Source organism: Martes martes (genome assembly GCF_963455335.1).
Source record: "Martes martes genome assembly, chromosome: 11".
Classification (NCBI taxonomy): Eukaryota; Metazoa; Chordata; class Mammalia; order Carnivora; family Mustelidae; genus Martes; species Martes martes.
In genome coordinates this window covers 107,289,295-107,308,929 of record NC_137899.1, presented here as the reverse complement: position 1 = coordinate 107,308,929, position 19,635 = coordinate 107,289,295, and the positions used below count along the sequence as shown (strand labels likewise).

The 19,635-nt window shown below is 55.9% G+C and overlaps 1 protein-coding gene across 1 annotated transcript in view; it reads left to right on the top strand.

Annotated features, from left to right (window-relative positions):
- The window catches only part of PTPRN2 (protein tyrosine phosphatase receptor type N2), a gene marked incomplete at both ends in the record, with an annotated part of 716,654 nt that overhangs the window by 259,905 nt on the left and 437,114 nt on the right, over positions 1-19,635 (top strand). The window contains one exon of the mRNA XM_080818767.1: positions 15,470-15,830. Coding sequence (XP_080674893.1) covers positions 15,470-15,830 — 361 coding nt within the window. The remainder of the gene's footprint in view (positions 1-15,469; positions 15,831-19,635) is intronic.

Sequence of the window (19,635 nt, the reverse complement as noted above, 5' to 3'; positions counted from 1 at the left end):
GCAGAGAGGGTGTGGAAGGGCCCACCCTCGCCCCCAGGACCTAGGACAGCAGTGGACACGTAGCTGGGAAGGAGCACGAGGGGACCCCGAATTTGGCTGGAATTCGGTGGACAGAGGGTGGCCGGCCGTCCCGGTGGGCAGGGACGCGCTGGGGTCCCGCTGCTAGTCTCACCTCTCAGGAAGCCTGTCGGTGCCGGGTGCACCTGCCCAGACGGGCATCCCACACGCGCGGTGTCTGGGGCAGAGGTCATTGACACCAGCGCCGGCAGGGCCGTCCAGCCATCGCAGGTTGTTCAAAAGAACATTGTAGAGAAACAGAACTGTTAATCTCCATCAGCCTCTGAGACAGAAGAGAACGGCTGCTTGTTAAACAGGGGTTGCCAGGTTTCGGCTCCCCTGGAAGGAGCAGGCCCAGGGCCTAGTGACGTCAGAGCCGGGGGCCCTCACCATCCCAAGAATGGCGTTTGGACGAAGCGTTAAAGTCCAGGGTGACCGTGGGCGTGTTGGCTACGTGGCAGCGGGGGACACGCGTCTTTCTTAGTCGTGTCCCCTGGGATTGGCCCCAGGTTCCTCTCCACGACGGAGGCGTGGCTGGCGGAGGTCCTGTTCCCTGGAGCCCTGCCGGGGCTTCGTTGGAGGACGGCCGTGGCTCCGGGGGATGTGGGGGAAGCAATGTGGGTCCTTCTTTGATTATTTTCCTGTCAAGAAGCCACTGAGATCCTTGAAGCCCGCTCTGGGCTGGGGGTCTGGTCGCGCCCCCCACGCTCCTTCGGAGGCCTCGCCGCCGGGGGCGCTCAGAGTGGCCTTCGCCCGGGCCTGGCCTCCGAGGAGGTGCAGAGCCAGGCGCGTTGCCGGGTGCCGCGAGCCTGCGCGGGAGGGGTGGGGAGGTTGGCGGGGGCGGGGAGCTCCCCACAAGCACGTTTCTGCTCTGGGTCGTGGAATGTGTCTGCCCGGCTCGTGGCGTCCGCCTGACGGCGCAGCTCTTCCTTCCGGCCTCACAGGCCAGCCTGGTGGGAGGGAGCCCGGGCGCGCCGGGAGGGCCCACACCACGCGCTGCGCTCGGCCCAGGCCCGCTGTGGCCTGGACCCTTGGCCGGCTTCGCAGTGCGGACCCTGCCCGGGGGGAGCTGCGTCCGCTTCACACTAGTTTCTTGGTGTGACGATGTTTTACTCATTTGCTGATTCTGACTGAGCACTTCCTACGAGCCAGACGCTCGGCGGGCCCCGGGGGGCGGGAGATGGGGTTGGCACGGACTCTGCCTGGGGGAGCTGGCAGCGGGCGGACGTGGTGGGCACGATGCCGGACTCCCTGGAGCGGGTTCAGAACCCGTCCCCCCAGTGCCGTGTGGACTTGGCGACGCTGCTCAGCCTCTCTGGCCCGGGGCGCTGGCCGTGAAGGTGCGCATGATGGCCCTCCGGTCATTGTGAGGCTGAAGGAGGACAGTGCACGTCCAGCTTTCAGGGAAGGCCTCACTTCACAGTCGTCGTTACTCCTCGTCATGAACAGTCTTCAGAGACGCAGTGAAAGTAGGTCAGGAGGCTGGAAACCAGCTGCTAGTTCTTGCTGGTGTCGCCGTCTCCTGAGCAGGACCGAGGCCGCGGCTGTGCTGGACGACGTGGGCTCCGTCCGCGCTCCAGCACCGCACGGCCCCGCGGCCCCGGTCCCGCGGCTGTGCCTACTGCCCGGCACACCGGAACGCCAGCATCTCCCGCAGTCCTGAAGACGGGTGACGGAAGCGCGTGCGAACCCAACAGCATCGCGGCGTCTGCCTGCTTTGTCCGCTGATGTGTCCTTGTCACACAAAGCTTCACGCTCAGCCTTGGCTTTGGCTGTGGGTTTCTGGGCGTCTGCAAGGGAGACGTCGCCTCGTGATCCCGCGTGTTGGACCCAGCGATGGTTGTGGAGGGGGGAAGGGCAAGAGAGTCGTTAAAAGTCCTGTAGACTCGGAAGACCCAGAAGATGCCCGAGTGAAGGAAACTGAAATTTCTCAGTGGAGTGGCTCACCACGTTCCCTTAGCCTAACTCTAGGGTCTTCTCCGTGGGCGGCACAAACTGAAGGAAGGTGGCGGGCTCCAGGGCCGCCGCTCGCCTCCGTCCCACAGGGCGCTCGCGAAGCCTCCTCGGCTGTCCCCGCTGGTGTGGGGAGCCCCAGCCTTCATTCTGAAGCCGGCACGTGTTTTCCCTTCAGCGTGGTCCTCACGCACTTAGCCTCGCACTAGAACGGGAGAGTCAAGTTCGGATAGAGTCTGCTCCCTGGACGCGGAGAGGGCAGGGAGGGCACCCGGGTTCTCCGCCATATCGCCGTGCTGTCCGCGCCCTGCTCCGAGGAAGCCGACGGCACGGCGTCAGAGTCAGAAATCAGCGGCAGCTGACGGTGGGGCCTCGTGCAGGGGGACCTCGGGGACTCCGGGGCTGGGAGTGCGGGGAGGGACGGTGGCCACACCATGGGACAACTCCTGGGGGCTCTGGGTTGGTCCCAGGGCATGACCTCCCGAGCGGAGAACGACTCTGCCGGACTGGCCTCCATGGGTCCGGTGAGGCCCGCATTGGTGCCGGGGCGCGTGACTGTAGCTTCCTCACGCCAGCCAGTAGGATTTGCTGCCGTGTCTTTGCAGCCCTGGTTCCCGTGCGCCGCAGTTCTGCCACGGGCCGTCTGGACGTCCATCCTGCACAGCTCTTGGTGCGGCCTTCCCGTTCCAGAAGGAAGTGGGGCTGGTGTCTTTCACGGACCCCGGTTCCTTCGAGCGCCTGTGTCTGAGAGGCGGGGCTGCCGCCCCTGACTCCACCCTGGGGCCGCCGGAGGCACGGGGAGAGGGACGCCCGTCCCTGCCTGCACTCCGTGTCAGCAGAGAGAGACGGGAGCGGGGCCGGCGCTGGTCCCACCGCGCATGCCGTCCGTCGACACGGCCAGGGTTGGCTTCCGTAGTCCTTCAACGTCCGGCGGGAGGGCCACCCACCGGAGTTTGTCCGGGCACTGCACTCTCCCTCACAGATGCCCCCGTGTAGTCAAGGACTCTGCGATCATCCTGCCACGTGGCCGTTTCAGGTTATTCCGGAGACGAGCACGCGGGGGAGGAGAGCGACTGAGCACGTGGTGGCGCTTCCGGCTTAGGCTCTTTCTTCTGTGTTGAGACGGATGCTTCTCAGTGTTAAAAAATGCATTGAAAACCTAGAACTTGTTATTTTCTCTGTCCAGTGTCATCTCTCTGATGAACAAAGACTGGACAGAGCAGAAGTCCGTGACCGGACGTTACCAAAGCCGCCTAGCAGACTTCTTCGCCGCAGAAGTACGGCCAGGCGGGGCTGGGAGCAGGGTTTTCTCATCTCCGGCCCCTCGAGTGATGAAAGTCTACACTGGAAATTTAAGCTTTATACACCCATGATCTTTCAAGGTGCAACCAATTTCTAGCGAATTATTTTATAAATAATCTTTCTCTATGTATCTTCAAAAATCTAACTCTAGCATAGGGTCAGAGATACCTTGTGAAGTTACTACCTTTAGAGGCTTTAATACAAATTACGTTCTAACCGAAGCCTGAGGGGGTCAGAGGGCACCGCTGTCCTCATGCACCATGTGTTGTTGGGGCCGGAGGCAGCTGCTGCTTGTACTTACCTCGGCAGCACTGGCTGAGTGTCCTTGTTCCTGCGGAGAACACAGTAATTCTCAATTTACAGTACGCTGTGGGGAAGTTTAAAACCCAAATTCATCACTCGGAAATGCTGTGAATTAACTGATTTATTTTGGAAACATTGTCTCGGCATGAGCATTCTCATGTTCTACAGGCTGCGCTATGTGCCGGGTGAGACAGGGAAACCCTAGTCCTGCTGCTGGGACCTCCCAAGTCCTCCCCGGGGGGAAGATGTGCGCACACAGTCAAGGATAGAGCGGCTCTGTGGGGAAGGCTCCAAATAAAGGAGGCCTGTGAACCAGAGGGCAGGTGGGCCTGTGAGGGCTCCTCGGGACGGGTACTGGAGGAGCAGCAGGAGGTCAGCATGTGGACTCGAGTGCAGAATGTTGGGAGACCGTCCCAGTCCCAACCGAACAGCATGGACAGGGCCAGGTGAGCTACCAGTCCTAGCTTGTAGAAACCCCTTGGATTGCTGATGATACAAAGAAACTCAAATGGATAGAATTCCAAAAACTAATGAGGTCATTCTAGGGGAGAAGAGGCCCCACTCCTTTCATACAGGCTGCAGCAGTAGGAGAGGAATCAGCTGTAGGAAGGATGGGAAGAGTGCGGCCCCAACCTTAAGGAACCATGGACAGTGTATGGGGGCTGGTGTGGGAACAGGGGCCCCAGCCGCAGCTGCACAGAGCACTGAGTGTGTGAGAAGGCAGTATGCCATGGGGGGAGACGGGGGCGCCAGACCCTCTGAGCACTCCTTAGCAGCCCTCCGGAGGCTTGGGACAAGGCAGAGCGTTGGGAGAAGATCTACCCTGTGGGGAGCAGAGAGGTGGGGCCCACACACTGGTATTGGCTGTAAATCAGAGATAGCACCCGGGCTCCGAGAAGTGGCAGCTGTCTGCAGAGCATGAAGCCATCCTCAGAGTCATGCTAGGGCTTAGACCCCAGCACTGCGGAAGAAAAGACTTGATCCCACCCTCAACATCACTGTAGCCGGGAGTTACTGAGTCTGATTCTGCAACAAAACCAAAGCCCATTTCCAGTACAGCTCACATGAGTTCAGCCCCACAGTAGCAGACTGAGGGAGAAGGACTCGCCATTTCCCAGGCATAAATATTACTTCCACTTCTGCTGTTCTTCATATAAAACCTAGTTTACCATCAAGAACCGGGAGACACGTGAAGGGACAAGAAGAGGTGACTCATGGTTGAGAGGAAAGAGGTAATAGAAGAATGAAGGATACCCAGATGTGACTCAGGTGGTGTAGTGACGAGGAAGGGACGCTTTAATAAGGAAATACATTAAAGGATTGAGTGGGAAAGGTGAGAAACACACATGAACAAATAGAAAACTGCAGCAGAGAGACAGAGGCAATAAAGGAACACCAAATGGAAATACTAGAATTGAAAGCGATAAGATCAGAGATAAAGCATCATTTGATGAGTTTAGTAACAGACCAGACACAGCAGAGGAAAGAATCTGTGAATTTCAACTAAGGTCAACAGGAACGATTAAAAACGAAGCCTAAAGAACATAAAAGAAGTACAAAAAGTGGAACAAGATGTCCGAGATACAGGAGGCACTAGTAGATGCTCCAACACGTGTGTAAATGTCATCCCAGAAGGGAACGCGAGAAAGATGGGGTAGAAGTCGTATTTGAAGAAATAATGCCTGGGATTTGCCCAGAATTGATAAAAGACATCAACACGTAGATGTAAGAAGCTTAATGAACCCCAAGGAGGATAAATAGAAAACAAAATCTGGGCGTATCGTAATCAAACCAAGGAAAACCCAAGATAAAGAGAAAATCTTAAAGGTGTACTGAGGAGAAGAAAGACATCGTATCTTGGGGAATAATTGTGAGAAGGAGTCTCACTTCTCATTAGGAGACTAGAAGACAGTAGAATATAGAGTACTGAAAGAAAAGGGAAAAAGCCCATCAATTTAGAATTAGGTGTTGTTCAAAACTGTAGAAGAAACAGGGAAAAATCCGTGTCTGGAAGACCCCCGCTACAGAAATCATAAACGAAGTGCTTTGGCTTAAAGAAAAATGACGCCATAGAGAAATCCATATCTAAAAAACAGAATGAAATGACTGAGAATGGTAAATTTGCAAGTAAATATAAAAGATACATACACATAAGAGGTCTAAGATTTTGATAAAGACTATTGCATATTTAAAAGAAAATAATAAAAATGTATTTTGGGGTTTGGGGCGTGTGGGTGGCTCAGTTGGTTAAGCATCTGCCTTTGGCACACACAGGTAGTGACCCCGGGGTCCTGGGCTGGAGTCCGACGTGTGCTTGTCCCTCTCCCTCTGCTGCTCCCGGCTCCTCGTGTGCGCTCTCGTGTGCACGCACTCTCTCAAATGCATAAATAAAACCTTTTAAAAAAAAGGTATTGTGGGGGTTATAGCTTATGTGGAAGAAAAGTAAATGGCAACAGGCACACAAGAGTGATTTTGAAGTTTTGTAATATTACATGAAAGTGCACTATAATAAATTAAATATAAACATTTTAACTTACACAGCATCCATCTTAATAAGTAAACAAAAATAGGTATAACTAAAAGTCAATTCAGGGATAAAATGAAATGCTGAAAATGCTTTATTTATCCATATGAAGGAAAGAAAGGAGGTAAGGGAGGAATAGAGACCTCGTGGGCTGAATATAAAACAAATATCAAGAAAGCAGACTTAAGTCCTCCCGTATTGGTGATTGTGTCATACAAATGGGCCGAGCCCTCCACGTGAAAAGTAGGGATATTCAATTTTAATAAAAGCAGAGAACAATTAACTATATTCTACTAAAGCCAAATCACATGAAATTAGAAAGACCTATGTCATTTGGAATTGAAAGTGTGGAAAATATACACAAAGGAAACTCTGGATAGAGCCGCTGCGGCTCTGTTGTTGCTGAAGGGCATGTCAAGACCCATGGCTCTGCAAGACATGCGCGTGTAAGAATGACCCAATGATCAGTTCGTTACAGGACGCAAATCTGTTTTATGAACCTAACGTCAGCACTTCAAATACATAAAACAAAACTATGAGAATACTAAGAAGAGAATTATACAAGTCTGCAGTCATTTTTAGATATTTTAACTCTCCTTTTTCAAGAACTTCTTATACAAATAGATAAAATATCGTTAAGGATATAGAAGATTTGAACAACACCATCAGAATCTTAACGTAATGGATATTAATAGAATGATAATATCCATAAAAACTGCTGAATACACATTATTTTTAAGTGTATTTTTAAGAGTATTTCCCAATATAGATCATGCCCTGGGCCATACAATAAGCCAATAAATATCAGATGATTAAAATAATAAAGGAAAAGAAAACTTCAGATCATTATCCCTCAGAAATATAGAAGCAAAAATTCTAAATAAATTTTAGCAGATCAAATCCAATTATATAAAAAAGGATAATATGTGATGATACAGAGAAATTTTCTATGTTTGAAAATAATTAAGTATAATTCACCACATTGACAAGAAAATGGAAAACTATACAATAGTTGTAAAAGATGCAGAAAAAGTATTTGACAAACGTCATCAATAATTCAGGATAGAAATCCACAACTAGCATCGCACTGAATGAAGACTGAACGTTTTCTACTTGAAATCTGGAATTAGAGTAGGAGGGTTGCTCGTGCCTCTTCTGCACTGGAGCATTTAGTCAGTGCAATAAAACAAGAGAAGGAAATAAATGACATCCAGATTATATGACCAGCTTTGTGGAAAATTCAGAGGAATCTACAAAAAAAAAAAAACTACTAAAACTAATAAGTGAGCACGGAACTGCCTCAGAATGCCAAGTAAATGTGCAGAAATCAGTTATATTTCTATACGCTAACCGCAAACAGAAGAAGTCATTTATAGTAGCATCAAGACTACGAAACAAGAGAAAGACAACAGAATGTGTAACGCTTTCTACACTGAGAATTAAAAAAAAACATGAGAGTAACTAGAGAAAGTCCAAATTAGTGGAGATACGATCACGTGTCACAAGTCTTAGGTGTTGAGGTTCCCCAAACTGATGTACAATTGTGACAGCAAGTGAAGTCCAGGAGAGAAGAACTTGTACATTGGACTGCATGAAAATTAACAAGTCTCTTCTGTGAAAGGTCCTGATAAGAGAATGAAAAGACAAGTCACAGGCTGGGAAACAAAATTTGCAGATAATACACCTGAAAAAGTACTTTTCTCTATGTTGTATAAAGAGCTCTCAAAACTCATGAAAATGGAAAAAGATGTGGCGAGTAAAGAATCTAGCACAGGGTCTGAAGACACTTCACCAAAGAAAGTAAATGGTGGCAAATAGTCAGGTGCGATGGTCCGTGTGGTTCGTCGGGGAAATAAAACGCACCCGCAGGGGCTGCCGTCTTGCGCCTACAAGTGCGGCTGAAACTTGAAAGACCGCCCACGTGTTGGCAAAGGGGTGGGGAAACGACCTGTCACCCGCTGCTGGTGGGAACACGCCCACCCGTGATCCAGCCGGCACACTCCTGTCCGGGATCCTGCAGACCTTAGTCCGCTCGAAGACTGTCCACGAATATTCACGGCAGCTGTCCTCGTCATTCCCACCAACCGGAAAAACTCAACGCCTGTTCACAAGTGACAAGACAAGCGGATGCTACTCGGCGGCAGAGCAATGGGTTATTGATGCGTGCCGTATCTCGATGCCTTTCCAAGTCGTCATGCTGATGGATGGACGGACGATGCGTGCCGATAGCATTTTATTTACACGAAGTATGAGAAAATACAAAGCAGTGCATGAGTGACCGAGGGAAATGAGTGCTCGCCTGAGGGTGTGGGAGTGGGAAGCTGTGCGATGGGAGTGTTGAGAAGGAGGACAGACAAGCACACTTTTGGGGTGAGAGTTCCGTTCGTTGCTTTAACTCCGGTGATGCTGCTCCTAGGTGCGGGGTTGTGTCAGAACAAGCGTGTGCTCTTTGTTGTGTGTCAAGTACACCTTAATAAAGACGAACAGGAAAGACAGCTGAGCGGGCTGACACAAAATGTGTGAGCGGTTTGAACAGGCCCTTTATAAGAAAAAGAGCTGTAAACAGCCAATTAGGGCCTTAGAGGTGCCGAACATCATTATTCGCTGGGGAGATGCGGCGTAGCTCCAACAGCTTAGCTCCACAAAGGACCACTCCTTCCTGTCCACCAGACTGGCCAGAACAGAAATGAAGTGGCTGTGGTGCCCACTGCCGGGGAGCGTGTAAAGGAGTTGGTGGGACCTAAACGTACAGCCACGGTGTTGGTGGTCCTTGCAGTCGACACTTCGTCTGTCTGGCGACACGCTCGAGACGGCACGGTGCGTCCACAAGAAGGCCTCACCAGGTGTCCACGGCTGCCGTCTCCTCACAGCCGTGGGCTGGAAACCAGCCGGGCATCCTCTGTTTCTGAAGAGGTGCTGCCTTAGGGAATCCAGTCCGGGGGCTCAGGGTTCCCTCCGGCCCCTACTTAGCGGCGCCGCTGGGAGGAGTGTGTGCCCAGGTGCGGCTGCGAGACCAGGGCCACGATGTGGTGTCTGAGCCGCAGCCGTGACGGTCCTTTGATTTAGATCTATTTTCTCAAGCTGTTACTCCTACTGACCTGCGGGGGAAGCTGGGTTCTCGTGGTAGAGCTGTTCTCAGGGTTGTGTCTAATCTGTAGGAAGGGATTAATCGTAGTTACTCCGAGTACCATCCCCCGTCCCCTGCTCAGTAAAGTCCTACCTGCAGAGACAGGCCACCCCCTTCCAGAAAGCCCCAGGTTCCAGTCGGCTCGGAATGGAGCTCTGTGGGCAAACGTTTACGTGTTCATCTGCTTACCCCACAGGTGGAGGGTCTGAGGTGTCACAGTCCTGGGCGCTGGGGGTAGTGTGTGACCTCATGCGGTGGGATCGCACATGCAGCATCTCTCCCAAGCCCTGCCCCCTTCTCCTCCTGGCTCATGTTCCGCCTTCCTCCCGCTGGGCCCCAGGCCCGATCCTGCGGCTACAGAGCCGGCAGCCGGCCCTGCCCTCCGACAGCTGACTTGCTGGGAGGAGAGAGGGTTGAACAAACACACAGGAAGCCACAGAGAAACTTTGTGAGAAGTCCTTATTTCTTGTTTGTTTTTTTTTTTTAATTTAAATTCAATTAGCCAAGGGATCACACATCATTGGTTCTTAATATAATGTTCAGTGACTCATCAGTTCAGTGTAACACCCAGAGCTCATCACATCACGTCTTGTGTTGGATCTGTGCGGGCCGACGACAGCCTCTGCTTTTGATCTAACTTCTCACGGGTGAGAAGCTACGTGGGGAGTCTTCGACAGTTGTCCCCTTCCCCCTCTGGACTCTTCCGAGCTGATCGGACAGGGAGAAGGAAAGCCACGGCCTTATCCTTTCTGTGGCCTCATGCTCTACAAGGACGAGACGTTCCCCGAGACCTTCAGGGGTCTACGGAGAGGGACAGAGGCCGAGAAGGTGGAGTGAGGTGTCCGCTCTCCAACCGGGGACTCCGCCACCAGCGGAGTCAGAACCCTGAGTTCTTGCCCAGTGTTTTCATGTTTTTTTTTTTTTTTAAGATTTTATTTATTTATTTGACAGAGAGAGATCACAAGTAGGCAGAGAGGCAGGCAGAGAGAGAGGGGAAACAGTCTCCCTGCTGAGCAGAGAGCCCGATGCGGGACTCGATCCCAGGACCCTGAGATCATGACCTGAGCCAAAGGCAGCGGCTTAACCCACTGAGCCACCCAGGCACCCCTTCATGTTTATTTTTAAGCCAAAAACAAGGTCAGCAAGTTTCCGCCTCCCAACTCTGCCACTCTCCTCCAGACAGACCGCAGGGTGAGCTTGCTTCCTTCTGCAATGCAGCCTGAGGCCAGACGCGCGGGGCCGTGTCCAAAGCCTGGTCCTCACTTGCCAGTAGACGCTGCAGTTGTGTCCACACCGTGGGGTTGTTGAAAGGGTCAGAAAGAATCAAACACAGAAATCGAAAGAAGAGCCTGGCACCGGCACTCAGAAAGCAGGACCCACTGAGGTGAGTGTTAAGGTCGCTGTCCTGTCACTCCGAGCTTCGTGCTGATCCCGGGTGGGCGGAGGATGGACTCTGTGGCGGTCGTTCCGTTGAACCGGTTCCGTGCTGAGTCCGAGGCCGTGGGTGCCGGTGCCGGTGCCGGGAAGGACGAGATGCGAAGCAGGACAGCCGACGAAGCAGAAATGGCAGGAGGACAGGTCATGTGGATGTGTAGAGAGGAGGAGCCGGGCTGCTGGCTTTGCCCCGCCAGCCCCCTCTGGAACCATTCCCAGCGACCGTAAGGCAGCGTCGCCGCGGACGTCTGTAACGTAAAATCCACAGCGCGCATCACGGTCAACTTTCTGCAAAATTCATTGATCCCGAGTTTCGAACTTCACATTTCTTCAACCACGTAGATTTTGTGAACTCTGTAAAAAGTGTTTGGAGACTCATTTTTCTAACCGAAAGCTGTCTCAGCCGCAGAGAAAGGCAGACCAGTGTGAGGCTCCCCTAAAGGCGGACGTGTCTTTTGTCCTGGCAGCGGTGCTGTCGTAGGAACGACCCTTCCGGTGTGCTCCCTGCGTGCGGGCAGGCTGGCTGCGTCGGGCCTGGCCACCTTGGCAGGATGGCCTTCTCTCTGTGTGGGAGGGCGCGAGGGAAGGGAAGGGAAGGGGGGAGGGAGAGAGGGAGAGGAAGAGAGTTCACGACGCACCAGGGTCATCCGCGTGTCCTGAGCACGGGGAGACACGGCAGAGTCACCCCTGCTCCACATGAGTGAATTGCGGGTGAGGGCTTCCCGAGACCCCGTAGGGGGAGCCCAGTCTTGCCACGTCCACTGGAACCATGGAGCCCCCTCGCCAGGAGGCCCGTGGACAGTGCGACTGCTGCGCAGTGTCTCCAGCAGCACGCGTGTCTGGAGCGACGTGCTTGTCAAGGCTGCCTTCAGGCCGTGAGGCGAACGGGAGAAAATGTTCTGTGTTCAAGAGATGGCCCGGTGTGAGTCTCCTAATGTGCTTTGGGTCCTTGGCATCATAGGACACCTGAAGAGCTTTGGTGGCCCGTGTGTAGACCTAGGTGTCACCACTCAATGCTCGCGTGTGGGACCCCAAGGGCCTCCGGGCCCTCCCGGCAGCCTGATGTCCTAACTGCATCTGGGACTGGGGCGGGCGGATTCTCACGAGAGGAAGGAAACCTGACTTCCCGCTCCGGGCCCTGGGTCAGGGTGAGGCTGGCGGGAAGAGGAGAGTCCACGCCGGACTCGTGGTCGGGCGGACAGGCCGCGGCTCTAGGAGTGTCGGCAACGAGCTGACCTTCCCCTTCCCTCCACAGCAGGGTCACCGAACGCCCGTCTGCGTAAAACACACTTTCACGAAGAGTCCTAGGGGGCCGTGAGCTAACCCCGTTTTCACCGGCGCTGTGCCGCAGCCCCATGTGCGACACCTTCTTCCCGCAGACGTCGGCCAGAGCGCGGCACGCCTGCCTCTAGCGCGCGTGACGCTGCCGGGGCGCTGGCGGCGGCGAGGAAGCTGCCGGCGGCGGCCTGGTGCTGCTGCTGGGGGCGCGGTCACGGCGGGGTCATGGTCACAGAGGTGATGGCTCCTGGGGGGGCGGCGGTCAGAGCTGGGTCGTGGTCACAGAGGTGGTGATTGTGCCCCCCATTTATCCAACACCTCCTCTGAGCTGTGTGCTGTGTCTTGGAACCAACTTTTTCATTCTCCCCCGGCCTTATACCTGTTAAGGAAAAAGGAAGTATTTTCCTAATTTGAAGGCAGTGAAGAGAGAAGCTCGACGTCCTCCAGGTGCCCCGGAGCTACGCTAGCGGGATCAGGCCCACCTCCCACAGAGTCGACTTCCCTGCTTTGTTCAACAGCGTGGACGGTGGGGGCTGGTGGGGTCCACTCCTTCGTCTGTGGCCGCCTCATGGGAAAGGACCTCAGGGTCAGGTTCAGCAACCTCTGGGGCTGTTCCCAGACGCTCCGAACAAACTGTACCGTGTCAAGGACGCGCCGGCCAGAGTCCTCTGGCGAACGGTGTGAAGAACTAATGTGCCACGCGTGGCCGTGCCGTGGGCGGGGAGGTGGCCGATTTGGGTACTCTCAGGTGCTCACCATGGTTGCCCAGGTTGGTCCCAACAGTCGTTCAGCGTTATTTTAGGGAACCTGACGTCATTGGTTCGTTGAATTCAGGCTTAAAACCTTCAGAGTGGGGAGCGGTTTCTGCGCGGTTCGTGGGAGGACATCCCACCACGTCGAGGACAGGGAATGTCCAAGAAGGCCGAGTGAGTGACCGCGGTGGGAGCGGCGGGGGCCCCGGCGGAAGCGCCCGTGCCAGCCTGCTCGCCATTCCCGGTGGACGGCGTAGAGGCTACACACCTCGTCAGAGCGACGCTCTCGGGGACTGTGAGGTCGGAGTTGGGATTCAGACCCAGAATCCAGCCTCGTCCTCCAGCTCAGTCCTCCAAGACGTGATGCCGCGAACAGGAAGCCACCGCGAGATCCGTGTGGTCTCCCAGCGGCCTGGCTCCGAGTTGCTAGCCGGCCCCTTCCCTGGGCCCCAGCGAGCTCCCCGGAGGCCCCCTTGTGCTGGCCATCATTTACAGAGGACCTGGTGTGACTTGTAAAAACCGATGCTTTCTATTATTTCTACGGTTTGCCCACTGAAATGCTATTTTCCCCTCTTCACCTTGATTCGGTTTACAGGAGAAACAGACCCCAAAGAGACCGTTGATCACCGTCTTCGGCGCAGGTGACGTTCAGCGGGGATGTCCTGCGTGCTGTGTTCAGCCGGGTTTGTCCCGGAGCTCTCCAGTTCAGCCGCAACTAAAGCCCTTTGAGTAGAAGCTCTGTTAGGCTGAATTCGTAGCCAAGAGAGCAGAGGTGCTGCCGGGCACACGAATGAGGCACGGGGACGCTCGCCGCCGCCCCAGCACTGTGGCCTGACCGGGTTTTCGGGGACGGTCTTTCCGAGCCGGAGTTTGGACTGAGCTTAACCTTGACCCTTCGGCCTAGTTTGTGGGAACCCGCGGGGGGCTCTTTGCCTGGTAGCATTGTATTTTTCTGCTCCTTTGTCTAATGAATCTTATTTTTTCCTAAAGGAGAAACCGTTGATTTCAGCTAGTACTTGGACAGCATGACACAACTGGGATGACAGCTAAAATGACACCGTTTTAGAAATAAAGACAATCTTAGAGACAATGTCCCATGTCCTCCTTTGACAGAAAATTGAGTCTCAAAACGTCAACAGATTTGCCCAAGTTCATATGTGAGAACAATAACTAGAACCCATACTAACCCCAGTTTTCTCACTTCTAACTCGCCACACCACAGTATATCCTGGAAGGCTGAACCCCGGTATTTTTGAAAATAGCCAAGCTTGGGAGTCTGAGCCAGTTGTCTTCAGTTCAGGGACGCTCACGTCTTACCTAGATCCCAAGGTCTACTCCCCACTGACTCAACACTAACCCTGTGCCCCAAGCGAGATGCATTTAGAAAACATGATGGGCAAGATTTAAAGAATTTATGGTTCATGCACCTGTTGCATACCATAAAGGCAGCTCTGAATGAGCCTCCAGGACAGGTGAAGTTTTCTGGGAACCTCCATGTTGGAAATTTCCGTGAAAGTTTGATGGTCCCACAATCAGAAGTAGAACATTGAACTTCTCAACCTTTTTGTAACTGTTCCGGGCGGAGGACAGCTGGGCCTTCACTTGTCCAGAGGCAGAACGGTCTGATGAGAGCGCACGCTCCTGGGAAGATGGACCGAGAGAGTGGGGAGGGGGCTCAGGGACCTGGTGTGACCTAGAAGGGTTAGAAGAGTGACCCCGGCAGCTTTGCTGTTGCAGAATGTTGCTGTTAAAGGAATAGGAGAGAAATGGATTTCAGCATTCGGTAGAGGTAGGAGCTGCAGTGAAACGACCATGAGACGGAGCAGGAGGTGCTTCTGCTGGCCAGAGTGTTGCGGCCGCAGAGCGTCCTCGCGCACCGATAAGCTCCAGGGCGGGTGACGGAACCGGAGAGACGGTTCTCCACGTCGTTGACCAGCGGGGAAGTGCACGTCGTGGCCTCAGTGAGCTGCCGCCGGCCCGGTGGCTGGAGGGAAACAGCCGGCGAAGAGGAGGAAGAGAAATGGGGTCCTCTCCCCGGCGGGGGGAGCGCGAGCGGTGCAGCCGCGTTGGACAGCGTCCCGGCAGCGCCCGGCAAGTCGCGAGCACGGGTCCCCATCCCCGGCGCTGTCCCGGACGGCGCCCGAGGGAACTGGAAACGCGGCTCCAAGAAACTTGCCCACGACTGTTCCTCGCGGCCTAACGGCCCCCAAGGTCCACTGACCAAGGAACCCAATGTGGGCGCTCGTCAGGGCGAGGTGTTCCGGCGGCTGAGGGAGGCAGCCTCGCAGGTGCTGCGGCCGCGCTCCTCGAGCACAGGGCGCTCTGGCAGGAGGCACGTGGCCATGTGCTCAACGAGTCCCCTGATGGGTCTCGTCCTGGACAGGCGACTCCACGGAGAGGGGAGTGGACCGGCGGCGGCGAGGGCTGGGGGAGGGGCTGAGCGCGAGGTCTGTTCGGGGGGAGCCCGGTGTGCCCGACAGAGGGACGGCGGGGATGTTCGTGCGGCTCTGGACGTGTGGGAACCGTGGGCCGGTGTTCGCAGTGTGTGACTCCTGTCCGGGAAAGCGGCGGCTCGAGCGTGGGGTGCCCGCGGACCGAGTGTGGTCTGTTGGGGCCCGGAAATTCGGGTGCGCCCGTGGGAGATGGCGGGCACTGCGGTCCTTGAGCGCCGGGAGCCGGTGCCCTTCCGAGTGGTTGATGTGGACGCTCACCTGCTGTGTTTGCTCCCGGCCCCTGCAGGGTGAGGACCCCCGCACCGACGGCGTGCTGACCTTCACCACGCAGACAGCCGCTCTGACCTACGCTCCTGGGCCCTGGGCTGAGCACCCCGGGAGCCGCCCTTTGGGGACCCGCGGCTGGCTGCAGCCTGACGAGCTCAGCCCCAAGGTGGATGGCGGTGCCGAAAGGCAGAGCCCGGTCGCAGCGCTGGTCACCGCTGTGGCTCGGAAGCCCCCCCGGCCCCACAGGGAGGACGACCCAGGGCCTCGAAACCGGCTGCGCGGACCTTGGAAAACAGCAAGGGTCCTCTCGGCCCCAGCAGCCCTCCGGAAATGGTCTCTGCCTCCAGGAGACCCTGAGGACCCCCCAGCCTTGGGTGATGGTAAGTCAGCCCCCCCGACAGTCCCCCTGGTCTTGTTGCTTCTGTCTTTCCGGCCCCTGCCCAGGGCCAACCCCTAGCACTCTGCCCATCCTGAGTGGTTGGTGGCCGGTAGTGCTGCCCCTGAGTCAAGGCCCCAGCGGTGCGGCGTGAGGAATGGCCCCCGGCACCCTCCTGGCCCCCCAACACTGTGGGAGAGAAGCAGGTCGTCGTCAGGCCTCTCAGCAAAGGGCCCTTCTGGGGCTGGCGAGAGCCGAGGGTGTGTGGGCCCCACCCACAGCGTCTGTCGCGTTACATCATTGATGAAGGCGCTGAACCAGGCTGGGGACGTTAGCAGATCTGGCCCCCAAGTCGTGCCAACCACGGAACACTTGGAAAATAGAACGCGAAGGCTTTTGCTTTCGGTGTGTGTCCCCCTCAGCACTCCAAACCCGGGGCCGCCTCACGGAGTTACGGCGGCTGGCCTCTCCCCAAATCCCAGTGACACCAACGCCACACAGTGCCGTGAGGGTGCCTGTGTGCCTCGAAGTGACTGGCTCTCACGCTGCTCCTTCAGGGTCTCCCGCAGGTCGCGGCCCTGCTGTGGCCGCCCCAGGGAGACGGGGTACGGACGGCCCCTCCTCTGTTGGGTGCAGGGGCTCTGGGGCGTCTGTCTTCTAAGACAGCAAGTATCAAGGGAGACTCTGATAAAATGTGACTTCTTCCTTGAAGATACACAAATAATAAAATTGAGCAGATAGCGGGTTTCTACAAAAACGGACCAAGAATCACATTAACATCCCCGTCTTTCTGTGAGTGACGCCTTAATTGGATTTGCTCTGACAGTCTTCTTTTCTCCGTGCTGCCGCTTTTCAGCTAAGTGGGTCTCTGCTCTCGCTCTCTCTCGGCCCACAAAGCCATTATGGCACCTTCTAAATGGAAGGAAGAGAAGTTATAATTAGCGGGAGGCCCGGCGCTTTCTTCTCCCTCCTGGCTCGGGGGGAAGCCGTGAGAGAGCAGACTGTGCACTTGCCTACGGATTGTTTGCCCATAAATACACCATTGTGCGCCGGCCCTCCCCACGGGCGGCTACTGTGGCAGGAGCGCCGCGCCCTCCTCCGGGGGCCTCTCTCCCCTGCTTCAGGCCGCGCGGCGCTCTCAGAAACCCCTCTTGCTGGCCCGTAATTACAGACTCCGTCAGAGGCCTTTGTCTGCTGATGGGGCTTTCACGTCGTCCTCCACTTCCCGTCTCCCGTGGCTCCGTGTCCCCCACCCCTGGGCAGTAAACGCACCGCGGACGGCCGCGCCCGCCATCGAGCCCCGGAGCAGGGGCCTCTGCTCCCTCCACCGGCCCCTCTCCGTGGCGCTGAGCACCCACGAGCATGTGCTCTGGTCACGCGATGGCTGGTGTCCCCTCTCTGCGACACAGCTTCCCTGCTGCTGTTCTCCTCTCCCACAACTTAAAAAATCCCACCTGTCAACATCTATCAACGGCTTCCGCCCTAGTCACTGGACATAGGAAGCCCCTACCGGAGGGACGTCTCAGCCATCAGGGAGCCAGGTGTGTTGCAGAAAGTGACGCACTCGGGGGTCTGCTCCCGCTCGGAAGGGCTTCCTGCCTCCCCCTCCCTTGGGACCGGCCCTTCCTCCCGACACCCCGAGGTGCAGATCCCGGGGAACATCCTCTTTGAAGAAGCTCTTCCCTCTCCAACGACCCTTATCAACTGTGCGCTTTGTCTGGCGTTTTCTCCTGTGCTAACTTGCCATGTCGGTATCTTCTCACACATGCCGTCCTCCCAGCTGCACGCACGTGAGATGTCAGCCACAGGACAGACCGGGTGCCGCAGGGGACCTTTGTGTGCTGCGTCACGGGCCTTCGGCGAAAGGCGGCTCCGGGTCTCCCCCTGCTTCCTGCACCTGCCCCTCCCGTCCTCGAGGGCGCCGTCCGTCTAGTGTCAGAGCCGTGTCGCTGCAGGACGGGGACACCTGTGTACCCGGACCTCAACGGTCTCACCCGTGGGAGAATTAATGTAACGTCTCGATACATCTATCTGATCAGTGATCGCCTCTCCTAGTGGTCACAGTCTTTCCTTACGATTTCTTTTTTTTTTTTTTTAAAGATTTTATTTATTTATTTGACAGAGAGAGATCACAAGTAGGCAGAGAGGCAGGCAGAGAGAGAGGGGGAAGCAGGCTGCCTGCTGAGCAGAGAGCCCGATGCGGGGCTCGATCCCAGGACCCTGGGATCATGACCTGAGCCAAAGGCAGAGGCTTTAACCCACTGAGCCACCCAGGCACCCCACGATTTCTTTTCTTTTAAGCAGGATCCAAAGAGGAGCCCTTGAAGGGGCGGCTCTGTCTGCGTAAACTCGCATAAGCGCTTGCCCCTTCTTTTTCCTTTCCTCACAACATTTCAGAAAATGAATTCACTTGTAACGGTTTTCACATTCTGGATTTTGCTGATTATGTCCCGAAGATAACATGTAATTTGTTCCTTTGCTTCGTACTTTCTGTAAACCTGGAGCTATAGGACCTAGACCAAGACTGGACTGTGCAGCTCATGCTCCGGAAGAAGGTTTCCGTCACCGAGACAGAGTCGGGTCACCCCAGAGTCGGGTCACCGAGACAGAGTCGGGTCACCCCACAGGTGGGTCACCGAGACAGAGTCGGGTCACCCCACAGTCGGGTCACCGAGACAGAGTCGGGTCACCCCACAGTCGGGTCACCGAGACAGAGTCGGGTCACCCCACAGTCGGGTCACCGAGACAGAGTCGGGTCACCCCACAGTCGGGTCACCGAGACAGAGTCGGGTCACCCCACAGTCGGGTCACCGAGACAGAGTCGGGTCACCCCACAGTCGGGTCACCGAGACAGAGTCGGGTCACCCCACAGTCGGGTCACCGAGACAGAGTCGGGTCACCCCACAGTCGGGTCACCGAGACAGAGTCGGGTCACCCCACAGTCGGGTCACTGAGACAGTTTTTGGGTCACCGTAGCGTCAGGGCTGAAGACAGAGTGGGGGCTCCTGGAAGGCAAATGTAAGCCGTGTAGACGGGAGGGAACTTACTTGGTTCCTCTGGCTGCTCCTGGACTCTGAAGGCTTGACAGTCTTTCAGCTGCAAAGTGTCGCTTTCTCTCTTCATTGTGTGCAGAAGTGCGTGCCCAGTCTCGAGGGCGCAGAGCAGCCAAGGTCACTGGGGGGCAGGGGTGTCAGGCAGGGTAGGAGGGGTAAAGATTTCTCTTCTTACGTTTTAATGAAAAAGAACGAGAGAAGACCAACTTTCCTCTCAATTTGCAGGCCAGGGCTTCCTGAAAATAACTTTTCGACTCTGCACTACTGGGGTTCAATTAGGGTTCGATAGCCGCCGACACCAGGTGGGCCATTTCCAGCCCTGCCCGAGAGCTGCCCGTGGCATTGGCCTCGCCCCCTGCGGCCCGTGAGGCAGGTGCAGCGCGCCGTGAGCATGGAGTCTCTGGGCCGTCGTCCGCATAAACCAGGTTCATCGTGGAGGCCACAGGACGGAAGTCCAAGGGAGGCCCGGAGGTCTCAGGGTGGTGCGGCCTGAACTGTGGGGATCTCGTGGGTCCAGCGCGCTGCTGCCGGGAAGGGGGACTCCGGGGCCCTGCAGAGCGCCCGGGCCTCCCGTGCGACTCGGCTCAGGGACCGTCCTCGTGCAGCACGGGCAAGTGCGATGTGTGACGCCGCATTCAGGTTTCACGCACAACCGCAAGAGACCCAGCCGCACGCAGCCCCCGAGACTGGTGAGGAAGTCGACCTAACGGGGCTGGCAGGCATGGATTTGGCGAAAACCGGTCATCGCAAAGAGCC